This window comes from Brienomyrus brachyistius, chromosome 2 (assembly GCF_023856365.1).
Source record: "Brienomyrus brachyistius isolate T26 chromosome 2, BBRACH_0.4, whole genome shotgun sequence".
Taxonomy (NCBI): domain Eukaryota; kingdom Metazoa; phylum Chordata; class Actinopteri; order Osteoglossiformes; family Mormyridae; genus Brienomyrus; species Brienomyrus brachyistius.
Window position 1 is genome coordinate 27,464,700 of NC_064534.1, and position 18,913 is coordinate 27,483,612.

The window sequence follows — 18,913 nt, forward strand, 5'->3', positions numbered from 1 at the left end:
GTATTCCATGATCTGGATGGTTAAAATATATTTACAGTATAAACAAAATATTTTTAAGTGATAATTGCACTGATTTTAGTCTTATAACTGCAGATGAGCGTCTTCCAGGCTTTGGAAGGGTCTGGGAAGACTGGTGTTCGAATTCCACTTCATCTATTGTACTAATCAGTTATCCACTAATCAGTTATCCAGTACAGGTGTGCCTGGTTCCATCCCAGGCAGTACCGGACACCATAGGATTCCGATCCGTTACTGGTCACATATTCACACACCATTGCAGATCCGATTACCTGGAGAAAACCCAAACATGCTCAATACCCACAGCACCAGGGTCTGACAGTGGAAGCCTACAGCACTACCTGTTATTTGTCAACATTCTTAAATTTATTCTATGTACATGTTTTAGAAGAAATTAGTATTGCATATTTGCTTTATTTACTTCCTCTGTTGGACCCTGGAGGATGGGCTCCCCCTCTGAGTCTGGTTTCTCCCAAGGTTTCTTCCTACTAGGGAGTTTTTCCTTGCCGCCTGTTGCCTCTGGCCTGCTCATTGGGGGCTTTGGGCGGGGATGCTGTGAAGCGCATTGAGACAATGTAATGTTGTAAAAATGTGCTATATAAATCAAATTGGATTGAATTGAATTCAAAATCTCATGCTAAACCAGAATGCTGGAAAGATTAGCAAAACCTGTCCATTTCTGTGGCACGTATGATTTCTGCATATGTTGAAAGAGCCGGAAATGCATTTTTTTGGATCAGGTTGATTTAAAGACCGTGTGGACATGTGTATCTTAGGGGCAGACAAGCAGAGGCTCTGCGTTTGACAGGTTTGGGATCTGTCGGGGCATATCGTTATTAAACTTGTCTAGTCCATCCTGCCTCAGTTATTAAAGGGTGAGTTTGTGTGTGTAATGTGAATTATTGCTTGGATTCCTTTTAGTTTTGCTTCCGGTGCACTATATAGCTTTAATGTGTTATTCTGTCCCTTCTTTATTCCATCTTTAGATGACTAAGTTTGTCACATTGGGCCACGAGCCTCAGCAGCTTGTGGTTTGTGTGTTGTTTCTTTTGACAGTACATATTTCTGCCAGTGTAAGTAGTAGTGTGACACAAAGCAGTCACATCTGCAGCCCTGGAATTAACCTAAAGACGGTGGTTTTGAAAGGCGACTTGATTGCTAGTGTTAACAAAGCAAAGGATTTTCCACACTTGGAATGTTGTGGAAAAAAATGACTGTTTGGTCAGGGTAAGGGTGCCAGCTTTGGTTGTTTGTTTGTTTGTTTTTTGCCTTGCTGCCTCTCAGGTTAAGTCACACCATTTCCCATTGGTCCTTCCAGTGACCTTTTGAGGAGGTCAGGTGAAGACAGCAATGGAAACGTAACGGGTGCATTTATTTAGTTGTCATCCACTGTTTATACTCACGTAACCATGACATTTTTAATTGTGTGACTTTTGAATTGTACCCTGCCTTCTCTCTGTTAGATTTCCGATCCTGCTTTCTTTCTGTCATTTTTGGGACATTTTTATGTTGTAATCGTACCTGTTTGTGTGAGATTTTTATATTGTAAATCTCCCTGTTTGTGTGAGAAGTCTGCACTGTAATCTCGTGTTCTGTCAGTGAACCTTTTGCACTGTAATCTCGTGTTCTGTCAGTGAACCTTTTGCACTGTAATCTCGTGTTCTGTCAGTGAACCTTTTGCACTGTAATCTCGTGTTCTGTCAGTGAACCTTTTGCACTGTAATCTTGCCTTCTACTTCTAAGATCTCTGTGTTGTAAACAGGGTAGCTATTGGTAACGAGAACAAAACTAATACAATATAACATTTTCATACACTGCAATAAGACAAGAATAAAATGAAAAAGTACAACAAAAAGTGATATCAAAAGCTATAAAAATTATTCTAGTTTCTGAAATAAACTGAAATAAAATAAAATGTAAAATAGATCTAACTGCATGTGTTAAATCTCTGTGTTGGAACCCTGCCTGCATGTGTTATATCTCTGTCTTGTAACCCTGCCTGCATGTGTTTGATCTCTGTGTTATAACCCTTCCTGCATGTGTTAGATCTCTGTGTTGTAACCCTACCTGCATGTGTTGGATCTCTGTGTTGTAACCCTACCTGCATGTGTTGGATCTCTGTGTTATAACCCTGCCTGCATGTGTTGGATCTCTGTCTTATAACCCTGCCTGCATGTGTTGGATCTCTGTGTTATAACCCTGCCTGCATGTGTTAGATCTCTGTGTTGTAACCCTGCCTGCATGTGTTGGATCTCTGTGTTATAACCCTGCCTGCATGTGTTGGATCTCTGTGTTATAACCCTGCCTGCATTTGTTGGATCTCTGTGTTATAACCCTGCCTGCATGTGTTGGATCTCTGTGTTATAACCCTGCCTGCATGTGTTAGATCTCTGTCTTGTAACCCTGCCTGCATGTGTTAGATCTCTGTCTTGTAACCCTGCCTGCATGTGTTGGATCTCTGTGTTATAACCCTGCCTGCATGTGCTGGATCTCTGTCTTGTAACCCTGCCTGCATGTGCTGGATCTCTGTCTTGTAACCCTGCCTGCATGTGTTAGATCTCTGTCTTGTAACCCTGCCTGCATGTGTTAGATCTCTGTCTTGCATCTCCGCATTGTCTGTGTGATATTCTTGCGTCTCTGTTGCATTTTTTGTATTGTAATCTTACCTGTCTGGCAGCTCATGGTGTCATGACCCAGACCTGTTGCATGATGGATATGATGACCTCGTGCCACCTCTGCTCCCTCACAGCCTCAGTCTTACGACGCATTGGACCCCCTTGACCTGGAGGAGATCCTGATGACACAGCTGAACAGCGGAGACGCTGAACTCATGCAGGAGCTCGGCGACTTCCCCGATGACAACCTGGAGGTGGAGCTGGTGGAGAGGGAGTGCCGGACAGTTCGGCACTCGGTGCCGGAGCAGGAGTAGGTCTCCACATCTGGGCATGTGCAGGGAGCTCAGTGTCTTCCAGTCAATGGTATGGTTGACTTCCCTGGGTGGGTATAGGAACTCCAGAAGCAGAGGGCTCAAGTTGTAACGGGATGCACCTGGATGCCATCCTCCATGTGAGAGAAAATGACAAAAAACATCCCTTTGGGAAATATACCACCCCCCAGCACCCCCCTACATTGTTCTGTGTAATATCACGCATGTAACGGTAGATCTACCAACTATATCAGGGCTACCCAGCTGGCGGACTCTGATCCGCATCCCTAACACCTATTTAATCTGGACTTTAATCTGTCCCCCAGCCCCCTTCTCCCCCCTCCCTGCCCACACTTGTTAAATTTGAAAGCTTGGGAACCTTCTCCAAGTTCCTGCCAAGCAGGATTCAATGGCCTCAATTCTGATTATGCCTAAGATAAAACCCTCTTATAGTAAAGAAAATACCTAAAACAAAAGCACAAGTGTCTATGTTGTTATACACCCAAAGCTTGCTCTCTTTGGCTTTGCAGCTTCAGTGAAGGCGGGCAGACCTGATGCTGATCAGTCTAACTGGCTTTGATGGTTTATCTCTGGCTCTTGCACAACTGTTTGTGAGGGACCCGACGATGCATTTCCGCTCGGGGCCACAAGGGACATGCCAGGCTGTGTTGTTTTGCCAGAGAGATAGAAATAAACAGATAGTTTATTGGGTGGATGCCTGGGAAGTGCCTTGAAGGTTTGGAGTAGTTTGTCTATATGAGACTGTGCTGCAGTGTGCTGTATATATAGAATGTGTGCATTTTTATGGTTTACACTTGTGTAATGTGTATGTATGTGACTGTCTAGAGCAGTGTTTCTCAATCCAGTTCTTGGGGACCCGCAGCCAGTACACGTGTTTGCTCCCACTAATCTCCCTGTCAGAGAGTTTGCATTTTTTGAGCAATAACATGAACTATCAATGGGTCAGCTAGGACAAGATTCAGAAAAATGCTCTATGATACACACTGCTTTGTGCAGTGTGTATGTGAGACCATCCACGCTGTCTTTAACAGAGTTTGGTCTCCTGTATGTGCCAACAGGGTGGAGCTTGACCCTCACGTGCGAGACTGTGTCCAGAGTTACACACAGCCATGGCTGGTGGTCAGGAGGAGGTACTGTGGCAAGACCTGCCTCTGGCTTCTCACACATACACGCAAAATTAACATGCACACGTCCCCCAGTTCCTTCTCACGTTTTACCTCAGGAGAGAAACGCTCCATACGCCCAAGTGGCAGTGATAACATGCAGTCTCACCCAGAAGATAAGTCGCATGCTTCTCGTAGTTTGAGAGCTCCGTCCCTCCTCGCACCTCAAACACTGCCTTCTGCTCGAGTTCTCACGGGACTTCGCTGATCGGTCACGGTCGAGTGAAGACGGCGTCATTTCTGTTACCGTTGTGTGAACAGGTGCCAGGGCGATTGCTGGAGTGGCTGGAGTGTGTATTCGGATAGGACAGGCCTGCAGAAGGTCCTTCAGAAGCAGACCTTTGAGAGCGATGTCGTGCCAGACAAACAAGAACATCAGGTAGGCCTGCAAAACAAACATGCAACCAAACACAACGCATCATGCCATAAACAGCTGTGTAATGTGAGAGTCCAACCGGAATGAAACCATATAGAAGTTCCATCCAATCATCCATTAATCTTCCAGCTAACTGCTTATACTGGTGAGGGCCAAGGAAATTTCAGGCATCATAATTCATAAAAAGGCAACTCTCGACTTGTGTAAAACCGAATTAAGTAAATACCAGACTTATGGAAAATACAACCTGAGATGCATAGAGTTTACAGAAGTGCTAAAACATGCACCTGTAATTAAATGTATACTTTATCTTTTCATTTATTTAATATGCATTCTTTAGCAGGCATTACTGCTGTACAGTCATCTGTCAACTTAAGTCCTATTGCGTAACGTCAAATAAGAGCTTTAAAAAGAATTATCAAAATGCATCTGAGGTAGACAAAGCAGATGTGATAATATTTGTATGCTAACGTGTTCATGTGGCATAAACCAAAATAAACCAAGTATGCTGCCAGTATAGAGGTTTAGTGTGTGTGATATTGTATCATAAGTTGTACAGTGTATTTGACCTCGTCCAGGCTGACTTACATTCTCATTTTCAGACGGTAACCCAGATGTGAGTCACCTGTATTTTTTTTATGTTTTTTGTACTAAGGTGTCCTGAATGGTATAGGGAGGTAAATCCGACTTGCATAAAATTTGACTTACGTCAGAGATGGTAAAACGTGTTGCGTCAGTTGAGAACTGCCTGTATCATATTCCCTTTTGGACTCAGTTGTTCTGATGATTGCGACCTCTCTCCGGTCACATGGTAGGAAGCACACTGCCCTCCTCTCCAGGTTTCAGCTATGATTCCGTACCCAACTATATGCATGTGGAATTTGCATGTCGTATTTGCAATTTGCTTGGGCTTCCTCTAGATACCCAGGATACTATGGTGTGTGTGTGTGTGTATGTGTGTGTGTGCCTGCATACCTTGTCATCTTCATCTTTCAGGTAGCTTCTTGGGACAGACTTGTCACAACTCTGCACTGGATGAGCAGTTATGAACAATGGATGGATGCAATAAAGCGCATGAATGCTGTGTGTAACTTGAGACAATTCCCTGACCGTCCATTACTGTAGCAGTACTGCCTTGGCACAGTGTTCTTCCCTTCCAGTATGGTTCAGAAACAGGGTGTAACTTTAACACTAAAATTACTATTGGGATAGATGCTCCCAACCAGAGTTTTTCTTGGATCAGGAACAAAGAGAAAATATCCATATAATGTAAGGGATCAAATTCACTGCCTTGTTTTGTATTGTTCAGTATCTGTATATTCTAGCTATATTTAATTGTAGTTCACACCAAAAGCATGCTGGTCTTTGACTTCTCACACTGTAAACCTATCCTGCGGTATTTATCATTAAGGGCCTAAATGATTTCAAACAGTGTGGAGTTTCCATTTTCTCCCCATGTCATGCAGGCTTCCTCTAAGTACTCCTGTGGCCCTTGTAGCCCAGAGACATGCAGTTAGGGTAACTGGCGCCATTAAATGTCCCTTGGTGTATTTGCATGCCTCACACAAGGCTGGCATCCCACGGCAGGGATAGGCTCCTCCCATGACCCCGACCAGGATGAGTGCTTGGTCTGGAAGATGGATGGATGGATATTTTGGCAATTTATTTATATAGCACATTTACAACAGCAGCTATAGTGCCCTAGCCTATAATGCCAAGTATTTAACAATCAGTAACATAAAAAACGAAGTAAAACCACAGCAAAACAATCTAAAAACAAATAAAAATACAACTGAGATACAACTAAAAAGAAAAAGCACCAAAGTGGAAGCCTGTGCAGCAGCCATGTCACTGTAGAGCACAGCAAGCTGTAGCGTAATAGTGAGTCTTTGGTCTGGTTTTAAACGGCTCAGCTGACGAAGATTCATTGATGAAGCTGGGATGAGAGTTTCATGATTAAGATGCAACGGCCACAAATGCCCTGTCCCCCTTTGCTTTACACTTTTATATTTGAACCGAACGTCTCTTCAGATATATGCAAGTGGGTTTTCAGAACCTGCAAACTCAGGTGGGCTCGCTTATCTAAACAAGCTTATGAATTAGAGCAGAATTTCCTGGGTGGTTGCCCCTGAACAAACTGCATACACACGATTCCCCTATTGATGTCAGTACAGGCCATGTTTTTCTGACTGATGGTCAGCAACAGAATGTCTGGCCATATCCCAGACTGCCTTGAAGCAGGAGAGGCCTACTGCCTCTGGATGAGGCAGATAATTGTGGAACCTGCGAGGCCATGAAGTGTTTTCTGAGAGACTGTATCTGGAGATGGATTATGGGAGATAACAAAGACCCACACTTTCATCGGGAAAGTAACAGGTGAACATGCCTAACAAAATATGACATTATATTCTCAGTTATGTCATTTGCATAAATATTGTAGTCTTCCGACTGACTCCACGTTCCAGAGTAGGGTGAAATCCCAGTAGATTTAGCGCTAATAACCTGATTCCCACAGCCTTGCTGCAATGGTGTTCATTAAAACCCCAACACATGGTGAAGCATCAGCATTCATTCATTCAGCTGTTCCCACTTCCTCCTGGTCCGAGTCGATCCAGCTTCTAATGATAGGCATCAAGAGCCCCCATTCGCCGCATGTTTTTTTCATGAGCGCGGGCCTGTGGAAAAGCAGGATCTTTGTCGGCGGTAATTGGTCCGCCCAAAGCCTCTGCATAATTGGCAATCTGCTGGTGTAGCCTGGGAGCTCTTTGGGGGTGTCAGAAAAGGAAGGGGCACCAGAGAAATGGCCCGCTGGCTTGAGTTGCCTGTTTTTGGGCACAAAGTGAACCGAAGCCTGAGAACTCCTTGTTTGGGGAGCGAGTGGCTCCATATGGGTCCTGAACCGGGTGATTATGGAAATCTTCCAGGCTGTTGATGAGATACATCCTCTGGGTGATTGTTTTGGTTCAATAAAGACATTTTCGTCTGCTTAGCCTTAAAGAAAGGGTAATTCTCTGCCAAGTAAACCTGTTAAATCTCTACCTATCACCTCCTCCCCACGTCCCTCCCCCCCACCACCTACTGTAAACTCTGTCAGGCAAAGTTGCCCCCCCCGGCGGTCATCAGCGATGACTCAGGCCGAACGCTGACGTCCTCGGACTTTGACCTGCGGGTGCTGCAGCCTGACGTGCGAGTCGAAGGCCTGCTGTGCTTCAGTAACCCAGATGACCTGGACCGGCACAACCAGGAGTCTCGTCAGGCCAGCCGGCACCCCGAACTCTTTGCCCTGTACCCCCCCGCCGACGAGGTACGCACCTCCATCCCCCACCTGCTGCGGCTGCTGGCTGTCTGCAGAGCCGCCGGGCTAAAAGTAGCTTGTCGCTGATCCTCTGAATCCCTCAACAGGAAGATGCCGTGGAGATACGGCCGATTCCTGACTGTCCCAAGGAGCACAGTGGTCGCAGGATCCTCGTTCGATGTCAGGCTATCAAGTATGTCAGAGTCTGGTTACTCGACAGAAAGCCCTTTTATTTTAATAAATGCATGTTCTGTTTATTATTCTGTAAGCATCTTGTTTTTACGGCTAAAGTGTAAAATATAGGAAGTATCATGCATGTTTTGATGGATGTTACACACACACAGTACCCAATAAATGTGCCTTGGGCCCTTTTGCATGTGTCCTAGTTGTGGGGGAGGTGTACCTGGCTCTGCTCTGCCAAATAGCCAGAGGTTCAGCCTAAGTGCAGTGGAAAGTTCTCATCCGTCACGGTAGCTTGACAGCTGGCTGCTATCAGCTATCAGCTTAAACGTGACTCCTTGCCACCTTTTTTGTGTGATATGCATAAATCATGACAATTTGGTTAACCACACTCATGTGACATGGAGCATTTGTCTATTTACATAGTGATTTGTGGCCACTTCTTTGAGAACATTAAAGTAATGGCCCCTTTTTTAATGTACCCCACCAAATACTTTCTTCTCTGCAGGTTTGAGATAGACGTCGAACCTATGTTTGCAACAATGGCCCTGTATGATCTGAAAGAGAAGAAAAAGGTCAGTAGAAATCTTTGAAATATTTTGGACACTGGGTAGAGAAAGGCCATAAGGATGTGTTAATGCATATCATCCTGTGCTAATCCAATGTCGCAATAATTTCCAAAGGGATTATTTGCTTTGTATGAAATTTGACATAAACCTTCTATTAATTCTTAAATAGGAACAGCTACTTCATTTGGCCACAGCCAACAGGTGTGTTTTTGTTCAGGTTAGGTCAACATTGACCAAATTTGTTTTCCATTTATCACCAATGTTTTTGTTATTTGATCATATTGAAAGCATGTGCAACAACTATTCCAGTGATTTGACAAAATGTGACTGGTGTTCTATAAGAAATGCCCGTGTTTGTGTGTCAGTGTGCGTGCATGAGTGTGTGTGTGTGTGAGTGTGGTCCAGGTGTACCACAGCATGATAAAAACCTGTTATTTTGACATTGTGGGGACCATTTTTTCAGTCCCCAAAAGGATAACCTCAGTTTTATAAAAATTGGTGACTGCAATCAAGAAACTAAAAATGCCTGAAGTCCAGTATTTTGTTTGGTTACTTATGGTTAAGGTTAGGGCTGGGTGGGGGTTAAGGTCATCATGTTGGGATAAGAGTTTTCCCCATAGAAATGAATGGAGAGTCCCCACAAAGATATAATTACAAACCTGTGTGTGTGTGTGTGTGTGTGTGTGTGTGTGTGTGTGTGTGTGTATGTGAGAGAGAGAGAGAGAGTGAGAGTAGACAAGTTCTTCCGCATTACTCAGCAGCTGATGCAGACTGCTTGAGCTTAACTTGTCCCTGCATTGTGAGATAATGGACCTACTGACTGCTGCCGTTCCCTGCAAAAACCATTCATCAGCTTTCCACAGATCAATTAGCTCAGGCGTTCTTTCACACACACATTCAGATAGAAAAACTATTGCTTGTCTGTTGTTCTTTTAACCCTGATTTATAACATTCAAGTCTCCCTCCTTGGTCATCAGGGAAAAGATGTGCATTTACAGGCAGAACCCAGGGAGAGAGACTTAAGAATAATTATGTTCCATAATTCTCTCTCTATATTGAGTATTCCATCTGCTAAGTCAGATTAAATCTGAAAGCTGGTTTAAACAGATGGTGAAGTGTTGTTTGAATTATAAACAAAGTTCATGGCACGGGGCATGATGAATGTGTCAAATGGTGGCAGCAGCCGCAGAGAGGAGCGTACACTTAACTTCCCCATGGAGGGACGTGATTGCCTGCATCTCGCAGTGGAATCAGCCTGAACCTGACCGGGGAGAAAGGGGACAAACTTTCCAGCCTACATGCATGAGCAACAAGTGGCCTGCCTTTACCAGTTTAAAGGACTCTGAACTTCATGTTGGAGACAATAAGAAAGGGCAGGAAGGGATTAAAGAGGGAGATATGCTTGCTTCTTATAAGCTAAAAATGCGTTCCTCTTACAGCAGGGTGGGGACCCACGAAGAATGACTTGGTTATCAAACATGCAGCAAGGACAAATGCTCTGAGCTGTACAAATACACAAGGAATTCCATTTGTGTTTATAAGGCACATCATTGTTGGCATGCAGTTTGTGTGACGTTCTGAAGAGCATATAGATCCATACAGCAGTGTCCCCACATGCACCTTGTTGTAAATTATTAAATAACGTTACATTGTCCTATAAAGGTGTCCTATAAAACACTGGCGTAGACAGTGAGGGTCATTTGGAGCTAAGAAAGATAGAAAAGCTTTGCTGACCTAGAGTTGAGAAGCATCGCAGTCTTTGGCGAGAGGCTCTAAATTATTTTGTCAAGGGGCTCTCTAGAGATGGTCCACCCACACAAGAAGGTTGAGGTCATCTTGGTTGAGTCAGCATATGGAGAGACAGCCGCTCATGCTGTTTGCACTCTGAAGCAATAAAGGACTCGTGGCAGAGACAAATGAAGACGACCTTGGAAGCTGGAATTTGCAGTCGGCTTAATAGGTTTGCAACAGCAGTGATAGTTCAGAGGAAGAAAGGTTCATGAACTCATAGTTTCTAAGGTCATTTGGCTCTGTTGCCTCATGCTCCATAATGAAGTTTCTATCCTTAGTTTCTCTTCCTCTGTTCATCAGCTGTTGTTCGTCAGTTCATCAGTGTCTTGGGTCAAAACTGGGTTTTACGTCTCACATTTTCATGACTGACACCTTTAGTAGATCCCCTGGATTTTTAGCCAATGCACAGGTTCTCTGCAATGTCATATCACTTGTGTGGCTCTTCGGATGCTTCTGTTGTTCTAGTCTGCAGAAAATTCAGCGTCGAACGACACCCCATCTTAATTTTTGGAATTGTCCAAATTAAGACTGTAGAGCGTCATATCCAGGCCCAGTGGAAATCTTCCTGCACTGTGACATCGGTTTGCTTGAGGCCTCTTTGCCTCGTTAGCCTTTCCTACCCGCCTGCCCAGTCTGCAGTCCCGCTGTTAGAGTGTATAAAGCAGCACAGTGAGTGTAGGATGGTTGTACATTATAGCAGTAACTCAGCCAACTGAAAGGCAGACATTCCCTCAAGTGTGCACTGAAGTCATTCAGATTCCAGATTCTTATCAAAGTTATCCAGCACTGAACTTGCTATGCGCATTCCAAAATATAATTTCACCCTACTCTTGGTAGAGATAGAGGCTAAAGTACCTCAAATTTCCCACAATTGTCCCTCCAGTTTCTTAGACTTTCTTATTCATTATCACACAATGTTTCTCAACCAGGTCCCAGTTTAGTCCACATTGTTCTAGTCAGTTCCATCTGGGAGGGAGCAAAAATGTGTACTGTCTGGGGGTCTCTGATGACTGGGTTGAGAGACACTGGTTTGTCAATTCTCTCAGCTGTTTGGAGTCAACTCTTTCTGTATGTGAAACTTTATAATTTATCACTTATTGACACTTTCACATATCTGTCACATATAGTAATTAATGGTGGCATATGCGTTGTGCAGTAGCAGAATCTGTTCACTGATTATGTATAATTTTTCAAATGTAAATAAAAACTCTATACTCATACTTAACACACAATTTTTCAGATGTAAATTTGTACTTTATGCCTTACTGGACATGAGACAACCAGTTCTGGTGAATACACCATGCTCTAAGTCTGCCATAACGCAAACCCTGTGCCATGATTCTGTCACTGATGTCTCTACAGATCTCTGAGAACTTCTACTGCGACCTGAACTCAGACCAGATGAGAGCGTTCCTGAAACCCCACGTTCCCCACACAGACATCTCTACTCTGGCCAAGTCTGCAATCTTCTCCATCACCAACTCATCGCCAGACATCTACCTGGTCATCAAGGTATAGGTATTGTTCAATCCCAGTCTAGCTCGCCACGCACTTCATGGAGACCGCCAGCTGTGAAGGTCTAAACTTTGAAGAGTACCTGCTGCCCATGTTATTTCTTGCTCGTGCAGAAGTAAACATCCTCATCAGAACGTATCTGAGCCAACAGACCTCATTCCAATTTTGTTGGTTTTTTTTACTAACCAAATGTAACATATTTGTAATAATTTCAAGTCAGCATAATCAGTTATACAACAAATGGAATATGAAGATTCCCCTTTTCCCTGATAACTTAACATAGACATAAATGCAAATGATAAACATACCACAGATTGCACAGTGCCTGCCTACAACAGTTTAATGAGAGCATAGGCACTGCATGCAGTCTGGTATAGACCAACCTAAGCAAAGAGTGAATCATAGAATACTGGAAATAAAAATGCAGTACTCAATTACCTTACCCACCATTCTGTATCAGTATTAATATGGCATTACACATATCTGATCATATGTCTGTTATAGTTAATAATTATTGTATTATCCGTCCATCCATACCTCTTACCCAGTATATTGTCGAGGTGTGTTTTGTATTGTTTTCATTGTAAATAATTTGTTGCTAAGGCTAGTTTAAGCAGAGTGCTTCCTGTGAGCAAGGCTGGCCACCTTGTGGTTACTAGGTCTGGCCTTTGGGCATTGGGCCTTTGGACTGTCTTCCTTTAATCTTCCTTTAATCTCTGTGCGATTTCATCAGCAGCTCCACGTACACCTGTGAGCTGGTGTGGCACGTCGGCAGTATGTGTCAGATTAAGCCTCTTGAATGAGGAATTGCACATGTCTGCGGAGACCAAAAAAGGAAATGATAAAGTGCTTAACGGAAGTAACGGGTGACCCTCTTAAAAAAAAAAAAAAAAACAGAACCAGTGTGAAGGGGCTTTTTGTGCGTCCTTCCGGACGTAGCGTGTTTGAGCCGTGTGTCGTGAACAGGCCCAGTGAGTTGGGCTCGGAAAAGCCCAAGGCCTGGCCGCATTCCTGCCACGGCTGCTGAAACAAGCCGCCTTTTGTCCCTCTTTATGAAGGACCGGCGGCTGTGGAGGATGTGGGCTGTGCAGATCGCTCTACCCAGGCCGCATTCGCATCACGGCCACTGGAGGAATGCTGGCTAAGCTCGGTTCAGGCTAGCAGCCGCACATGCTAGTATGTGAGAGAGGGAGCTGCCTTCCACTCCTAGCATCTGTCTACCTGTAACAGGCAAACAGGACGCACATAATGCTGCACTCAGGCTGAAAGGTTCAGCTCTACTCATCCTTGGCTACAGTTTTGTTTTGCTGCCACATAAACTATTGACAAGAACTATATAACTGAATGTGTTTTGGCAGTTTTTATCTGTGGACAATTAAGGCCATTATTAGAGAAAGAAAATCTCATTAATGCTTTTCATCTGTATCTTTTGTTCATTTCAGATTATCATAGCGTTTGAGTGATCATGATATTTTGGTCTCACTAATATTATTCTCAACACTACACAGTTATGTCATTGCATTATTTTTATATGCTTTTCCAGCTCCGAAATATTCTGTGCTATGATCAGTAATACCACAGAGTGCAGTCTTTGACTGCACGTGAGTCTGGAAGCATCTCCGTAACATTCAGTTTACAGAATGATATCGTTTCCAGTCAGAGGGTCACCTGTAATGTTTAGTTATGTGCACCCACCACCAAAACACTGTGTGTTTCAGATTGAGAAGGTTCTGCAGCAGGGTGAGATCAGCGACTGCGCAGAACCCTACATGGTGATGAAAGAGAGTGACACGACAAAGGTAATTAGCAGCCTCACATGCTTTCATGTCCGGCATCTTTGTTGCGTCAGTTTTATTTTCTATCTCATTGTAATTTCTCAGCCAACCTGTGCCTGCTATGTGGCATTTACTTGCAGTTTGAGTTTTCTCCGACAGCTGCAGATAGCATTTCTTAAAACATGGGCTTTTATAAGTATGTACAGTATTCCAAAAAATTCCGGGCAGTTTTCTCAAAATGTGTCCTGACTTTGTCGCCTTTCTGAAAGCTATGTAGAACAGAGAGAAGAATACCGCATTAATGAAGTTTGACCTATTTTGGGGCAGCTGGGCGTAAGTGGTTCATAGACAACAGAATTTTGAGAACCACTGCTTCAGCAGACTTCCTTATCATGGATGATTTGCAGTTTTGCCATGACCTGTAGACATGATGAAATTTCCTGCAGGCAGTATGAGATCTTGCTGTGGGATTTGGAGATTCAGTAACCATGCCACAAAGCGCCTGAAATTTTTCTTCTGTCCTCTCCAGAACAAGGATAAACTGGATAAGCTGCGGAGCCAGGCAGAGCTGTTCTGCTCGAGACTGGGTCGATACCGGATGCCCTTCGCCTGGGCCGTAGTCAACATCATGAGCGTCATCAGTACGGCGACTCTGGAGCGAGACATGCCCGACTCGGAAGCTCTGAATGGTATGGACTCCAATAAATACCACCAGCCATGTGTACATGTTTACCAAAACATTTATTAATTTGGAGACTTTAGTTAGAATGTGCTTCAGCAGGGAGCTGAGCAGGACAGAACATTTTGCCTGGGTTGTGTATTATTAGTTATCGAAAGGCATGGTGGCACAGTGGTTAGCACTGTTGCCTCACACCCATGGAACCAGGGTTCGAGTCTCTGCCATGGCTCTATGTGTGTGGACTTTGCATGTTCTCCCCCACAGTCCATGCTGAGGTTAACTGGAGTTACCAAATTGCCCATGTGTGAGTGTATGGTGTGTGAGCGTGCCCTTGCGACAGTAGCCCCCTGGATAGTCTGTGGACCCTGCATGACCCTGAATAGGACAAGCAGTTACAGAACATGGATGGCATGCTCCTTTATTGAAATGTTCTGAATTGGCTCCCACCGGGCAGGTAAAGGCAGCGTGGAGAAGAAGGGAAACCTGCCCAGGAGGAACTCAGAGCGCTTCAGTTCCTTAGAGGAGCAGTACAACCTGACGGCCTTCAAGCCGGCCACCATCACCATCAGCACTTTCTGCAAGCAGGTCTGCCTGACGGCTCCTCCTCTACATCAAACCTCGCTCGTGACGCACCGTTTCCAGTACTAAGCTAGTTGTGGAATTACATGGGATGTGAAGTGATTCTGAAACATGCCAGCTTCTTGAAGATGATGTGCAGTGGGGTGGTGTGTGACTCTGTGAGTTAGGACTGTGCATATGATCAGAGGAGCATTGACTCAAATCCCATGTTTGGCAGTGATTTCGCTGTTGAGCCCTTCAGCGAGGTCCTTACCCCGCAAATCACTCCAGGAACAGGCTGACCCTGCTCTCTCAATTGCAAACACTTTGGATGACGGCACCTGCTAAATAACTAAGTGTAAGAAGATATTATAAGTACATAAAGCAGCTTAAGGCCTTTAATAGTAAAGGCCAGTGGAATGACTTCAGTTTAAACCCTAGGAGACAATATCTGTAACTCTTATTTCTATTGAAATTTTCTAGGCAGATTTTCCCACACATCACATTTGACGCACATCTCTGTTGCCTCATATCTACAGATTTGGGAGTCAAGAAAAGCGTTTTCTCTGTCACCTGTGCATTGGGTATATAAGGAAATGCAGCTGTATATGCAGGCAATACTGCATGTTTTTCCTGTGTTGCGGGGGTTTCTACCAGGTGCTCTGGTTTCTCTCCAGAGACCAAAGGCATGCACTTAGGCATGCACTTATCTCTAAATTCTCTGTGAAGTATATGATTGTGTGCCCTGTGATGGACTGGCATCCCATTCAGGGTCCATATACTCGATAAGCATGGATGGATGGAAATTTACCCCATGTCTGGAATGATGTGGTGACTTTCAATACATATTTTAAATAGTACATGGTAAAGATTGACTCACACAACCAGAAAGGCAGTGATGGTTGTGCCATGGGGTTATAGCAGAATGAGTCAAATGACATGCACGCCTGCATTGCATTAGGACCACAGTGCATTACCGCGTTTCTCCGTAAACCCTTTCATTCACCCCCTGCTTTGCAGTTTCGCTCCTCGATAAAAGCTGAGACCAGTCGTGTCAACGCCCTTTATCTGCTGTTACACAGCCGCTGGAGCTGCAGGACAGCACTAAAACCAGAAACAGGAAATGAAGCAAAACAACCAGTAATTCCAGAGATGACACATTCACGCACATATGTGATAAAACCTGCCGGATTGGGCCCACAGCAAAGGGCCAGAGTTTGCCTGTTGATATTGTCTTGATGCAGGATTATTGCCTACATTTAGGAATGGCCTGTTTACACGGATGTGTGGAAGTAGAACACACTGACGCTGATAATTGGTCCCGCCAACATTATGCGTCACTGGTTAGATTTTGAATATGGTTCTGATTACAACATCTAGGCTACAATCCATGTGCTAATGCTAATGTGGCGTTTCGCTTAAGGGTATAACAGTGTAAGACCTTCCGCTATGCGACCAATGACAAAACAGGCTTTCTTAGGAATGCAGTAACAATGTCCCTAAAATGCTAACTGCTATGTTATCAGTTACAAGATCTCATAACAAAAAAGAAGGTCACTCTTCTCTTTAATTTACTTGGTGTCATATACTACTGATATTCATTACAGTCTGCTGACAGAATGATAATTACGTGTTGTACTGTATCTACCCAGAGCAACGTTTGGCGTGACTACGAATATGAGATAATGGGCCTCTCCTGTGGTTTCAGGAAGGAGATAGACTGAGCGATGAAGACCTGTTCAAGTTTCTGGGTGACATTAAGAGATCTTCGACTCTGCAAAGAAGAATAAAGACGATCACAGGTGACTTCGCCGGCGTGTATTTGGAAGCGAGCGTGCAGAAGGGCCCATTTTGCTGTGCATAACATGCCATCCACCTTAAGAATCAGAATCAGGATGCCGGGCCGAGTATGTTCACACAGGGAATTTGTCTCTGATTGTCAGTGGCTCTGATACATCCAGTATATAAACAGTACAACAATGGTTACATACAGTTTGGTTGGTATATGTAATGTGCACATGTGGTTTATTGGTGTATAAAAGTGCAGGAGTGCTGTCAATGCAAGAAGTGTTGTAGAAAGTACAATATTTGCAGTATGTACAAAATTGTTCGATATGTGTAAAACAATACTATAAGTACAGAGTGTAGTTAACATCAGTTTGAGAATAGGGGAGGGGGGTTACAGTGCAACTGAGGGGTAACAGGGGCTAACATGGGGGTAATGGCTCAGAGGAGCTGGGGTCAATGGGTCAGCTGAGTGGTAGAAGTGATATAAATTATGGTAGATTTCATTATTGCTGAAATGTGTGTTTATTATGATTTTTCCCAATATTATCAAAATTAAACAGTCCTGCATGTTTGTGTCAGGTTCAGGTATGAAAGGCCAAAATGACGAAGGCCATGTGTGCTTGAGCCTTTCCCGGAATGTACCGTGTCTATTCTTTAACCCAAAGATCCTGCTTGTGTCCTCAGGCACCATTCGCCTGGATGTGTGTCCAGCGCCGGAGACCTTGCCAGGCTGTCTGTCTCCTGAACTGATTCCAGTGAAACCAGTAACAGAAAAGAACCAACGCCCTGTTAAAGAGGTTCTAGAATTCCCATCCAAAGAGGTTTTTGTACCACATAACATTTACAGGTAAGTTAAATTCTGACCCTAACCCTAATGCTACTGCTGAAACCACCCATCTTGCAGTTCCTTATAAAAAACAGAAAGAATATTAAAATTCTCATCAAATCAAGACAATTGGGCTTTATTGTTACATAATCCATGTAAAAGTATACAGTGACAAGAAATAATGTTCCCCTAGGACCACGATGTGACATACAGACTGCAAATAACATGGGACGGTATCATAATAGATTAAAGTTGAAAAACACAGGACAAAAATGAAAAACAATTTTATTTAAGACAAATACTGCATTATTGCAGTATTTAAGTATGTAATGAAAAGCAAGTATTATATTTGAAGTATAACTATAATTATAGCAAGTATGTTGAGCTGAAAAGGGAGGGACAGTAAACAGCCAGACTGACTGGGGAGCGTCACACACCCTCCAGGATTCCAAATTCCACTTGTGGAAATTCAGTGGCGCCAAAACATTAAGTGATACTGAGCCCATTATTTGCATTCTTGGGCAGAGCCACCAGGGACAGTACTTACCTCTCCTTGGCCCCGGCGCTGTCGGACGTATTAATACCCCAAACTGCAGATGGTTTGTTTACATGTTTATGAAGAAAAGCATGGTATAATAGCCGAGTGCCCTAGGGGCAAGCATTGCTCTGAGAATGACGTCTGCTTTTGTCAGAGTGTTGTTGTTCAAGCCAAGTATTGAGAAGTGAATCACGATAATGTCACCATCAAATGCTCATATGACATTTTTTTGTCAAAGGCCCTACTTTCAGAATCAATTCTTTATTTTCTCCTTTTATGTTATGCGTTTGTTGACGTAACACCTTGACTTGATTTGCAAATTCTTGCAGCCTTGATTCATACGCTTAAAAAATGCATGTTTGTCAGAAGCCTGGGGACTGAAGGCCCCTGGGGGCTGAAGGCCATGACAATGGTATTGTCCTGGAAGTCAGGAGACAAGTAATAAATACAAAAACGTGCGGCTCAGCCATAACTCCCATTCCTGCGACGCTGCACTTGCTAACTTAGCTCAGTTTGTAACTTCCAGGAAGCTCTTGAGAATAAGAGCCTGTGTTTCAGAGTCATTTATCAGCCTCAGTGACCTGTTTCCTCATCCCCTGAAACAGCCTTTACAGTGTTTTTTTTTTTTTTAACTAACTTTAAAATAATGGTGTCCTAAAATGGACTGGCACCCCATCCAAGGTCTCCCATGCCTTATGCTCCCCACCCCTCAACTGCTTAAGCAGAAATGGATAGGTGGATGGATGGATGGAATTATATAAACAAAAACAATCACAAAAAATAAACGTCTAACCACACATCAAAATTATATTTTTACGATGCTGTATTATTTTACTGTAAGTAGTATGAAGTAGATTATAAGCCCAGTTGAGCATGTTTCAAGCATGCAATACAA

At 43.7% G+C, this 18,913-nt stretch overlaps 1 protein-coding gene across 3 annotated transcripts in view; it reads left to right on the top strand.

Annotated features, from left to right (window-relative positions):
• The window catches only part of dock8 (dedicator of cytokinesis 8), a 61,550-nt gene that overhangs the window by 14,501 nt on the left and 28,136 nt on the right, over positions 1-18,913 (top strand). For all 3 annotated transcript variants that reach the window (XM_048978565.1, XM_048978556.1, XM_048978573.1), the window contains 12 exons: positions 2,768-2,943; positions 4,024-4,095; positions 4,390-4,507; positions 7,599-7,808; positions 7,907-7,992; positions 8,488-8,554; positions 11,702-11,851; positions 13,573-13,653; positions 14,159-14,318; positions 14,763-14,893; positions 16,575-16,668; positions 17,339-17,501. In XM_048978565.1, the coding sequence (XP_048834522.1) occupies positions 2,768-2,943; positions 4,024-4,095; positions 4,390-4,507; positions 7,599-7,808; positions 7,907-7,992; positions 8,488-8,554; positions 11,702-11,851; positions 13,573-13,653; positions 14,159-14,318; positions 14,763-14,893; positions 16,575-16,668; positions 17,339-17,501 (1,508 nt within the window). The remainder of the gene's footprint in view (positions 1-2,767; positions 2,944-4,023; positions 4,096-4,389; positions 4,508-7,598; positions 7,809-7,906; positions 7,993-8,487; positions 8,555-11,701; positions 11,852-13,572; positions 13,654-14,158; positions 14,319-14,762; positions 14,894-16,574; positions 16,669-17,338; positions 17,502-18,913) is intronic.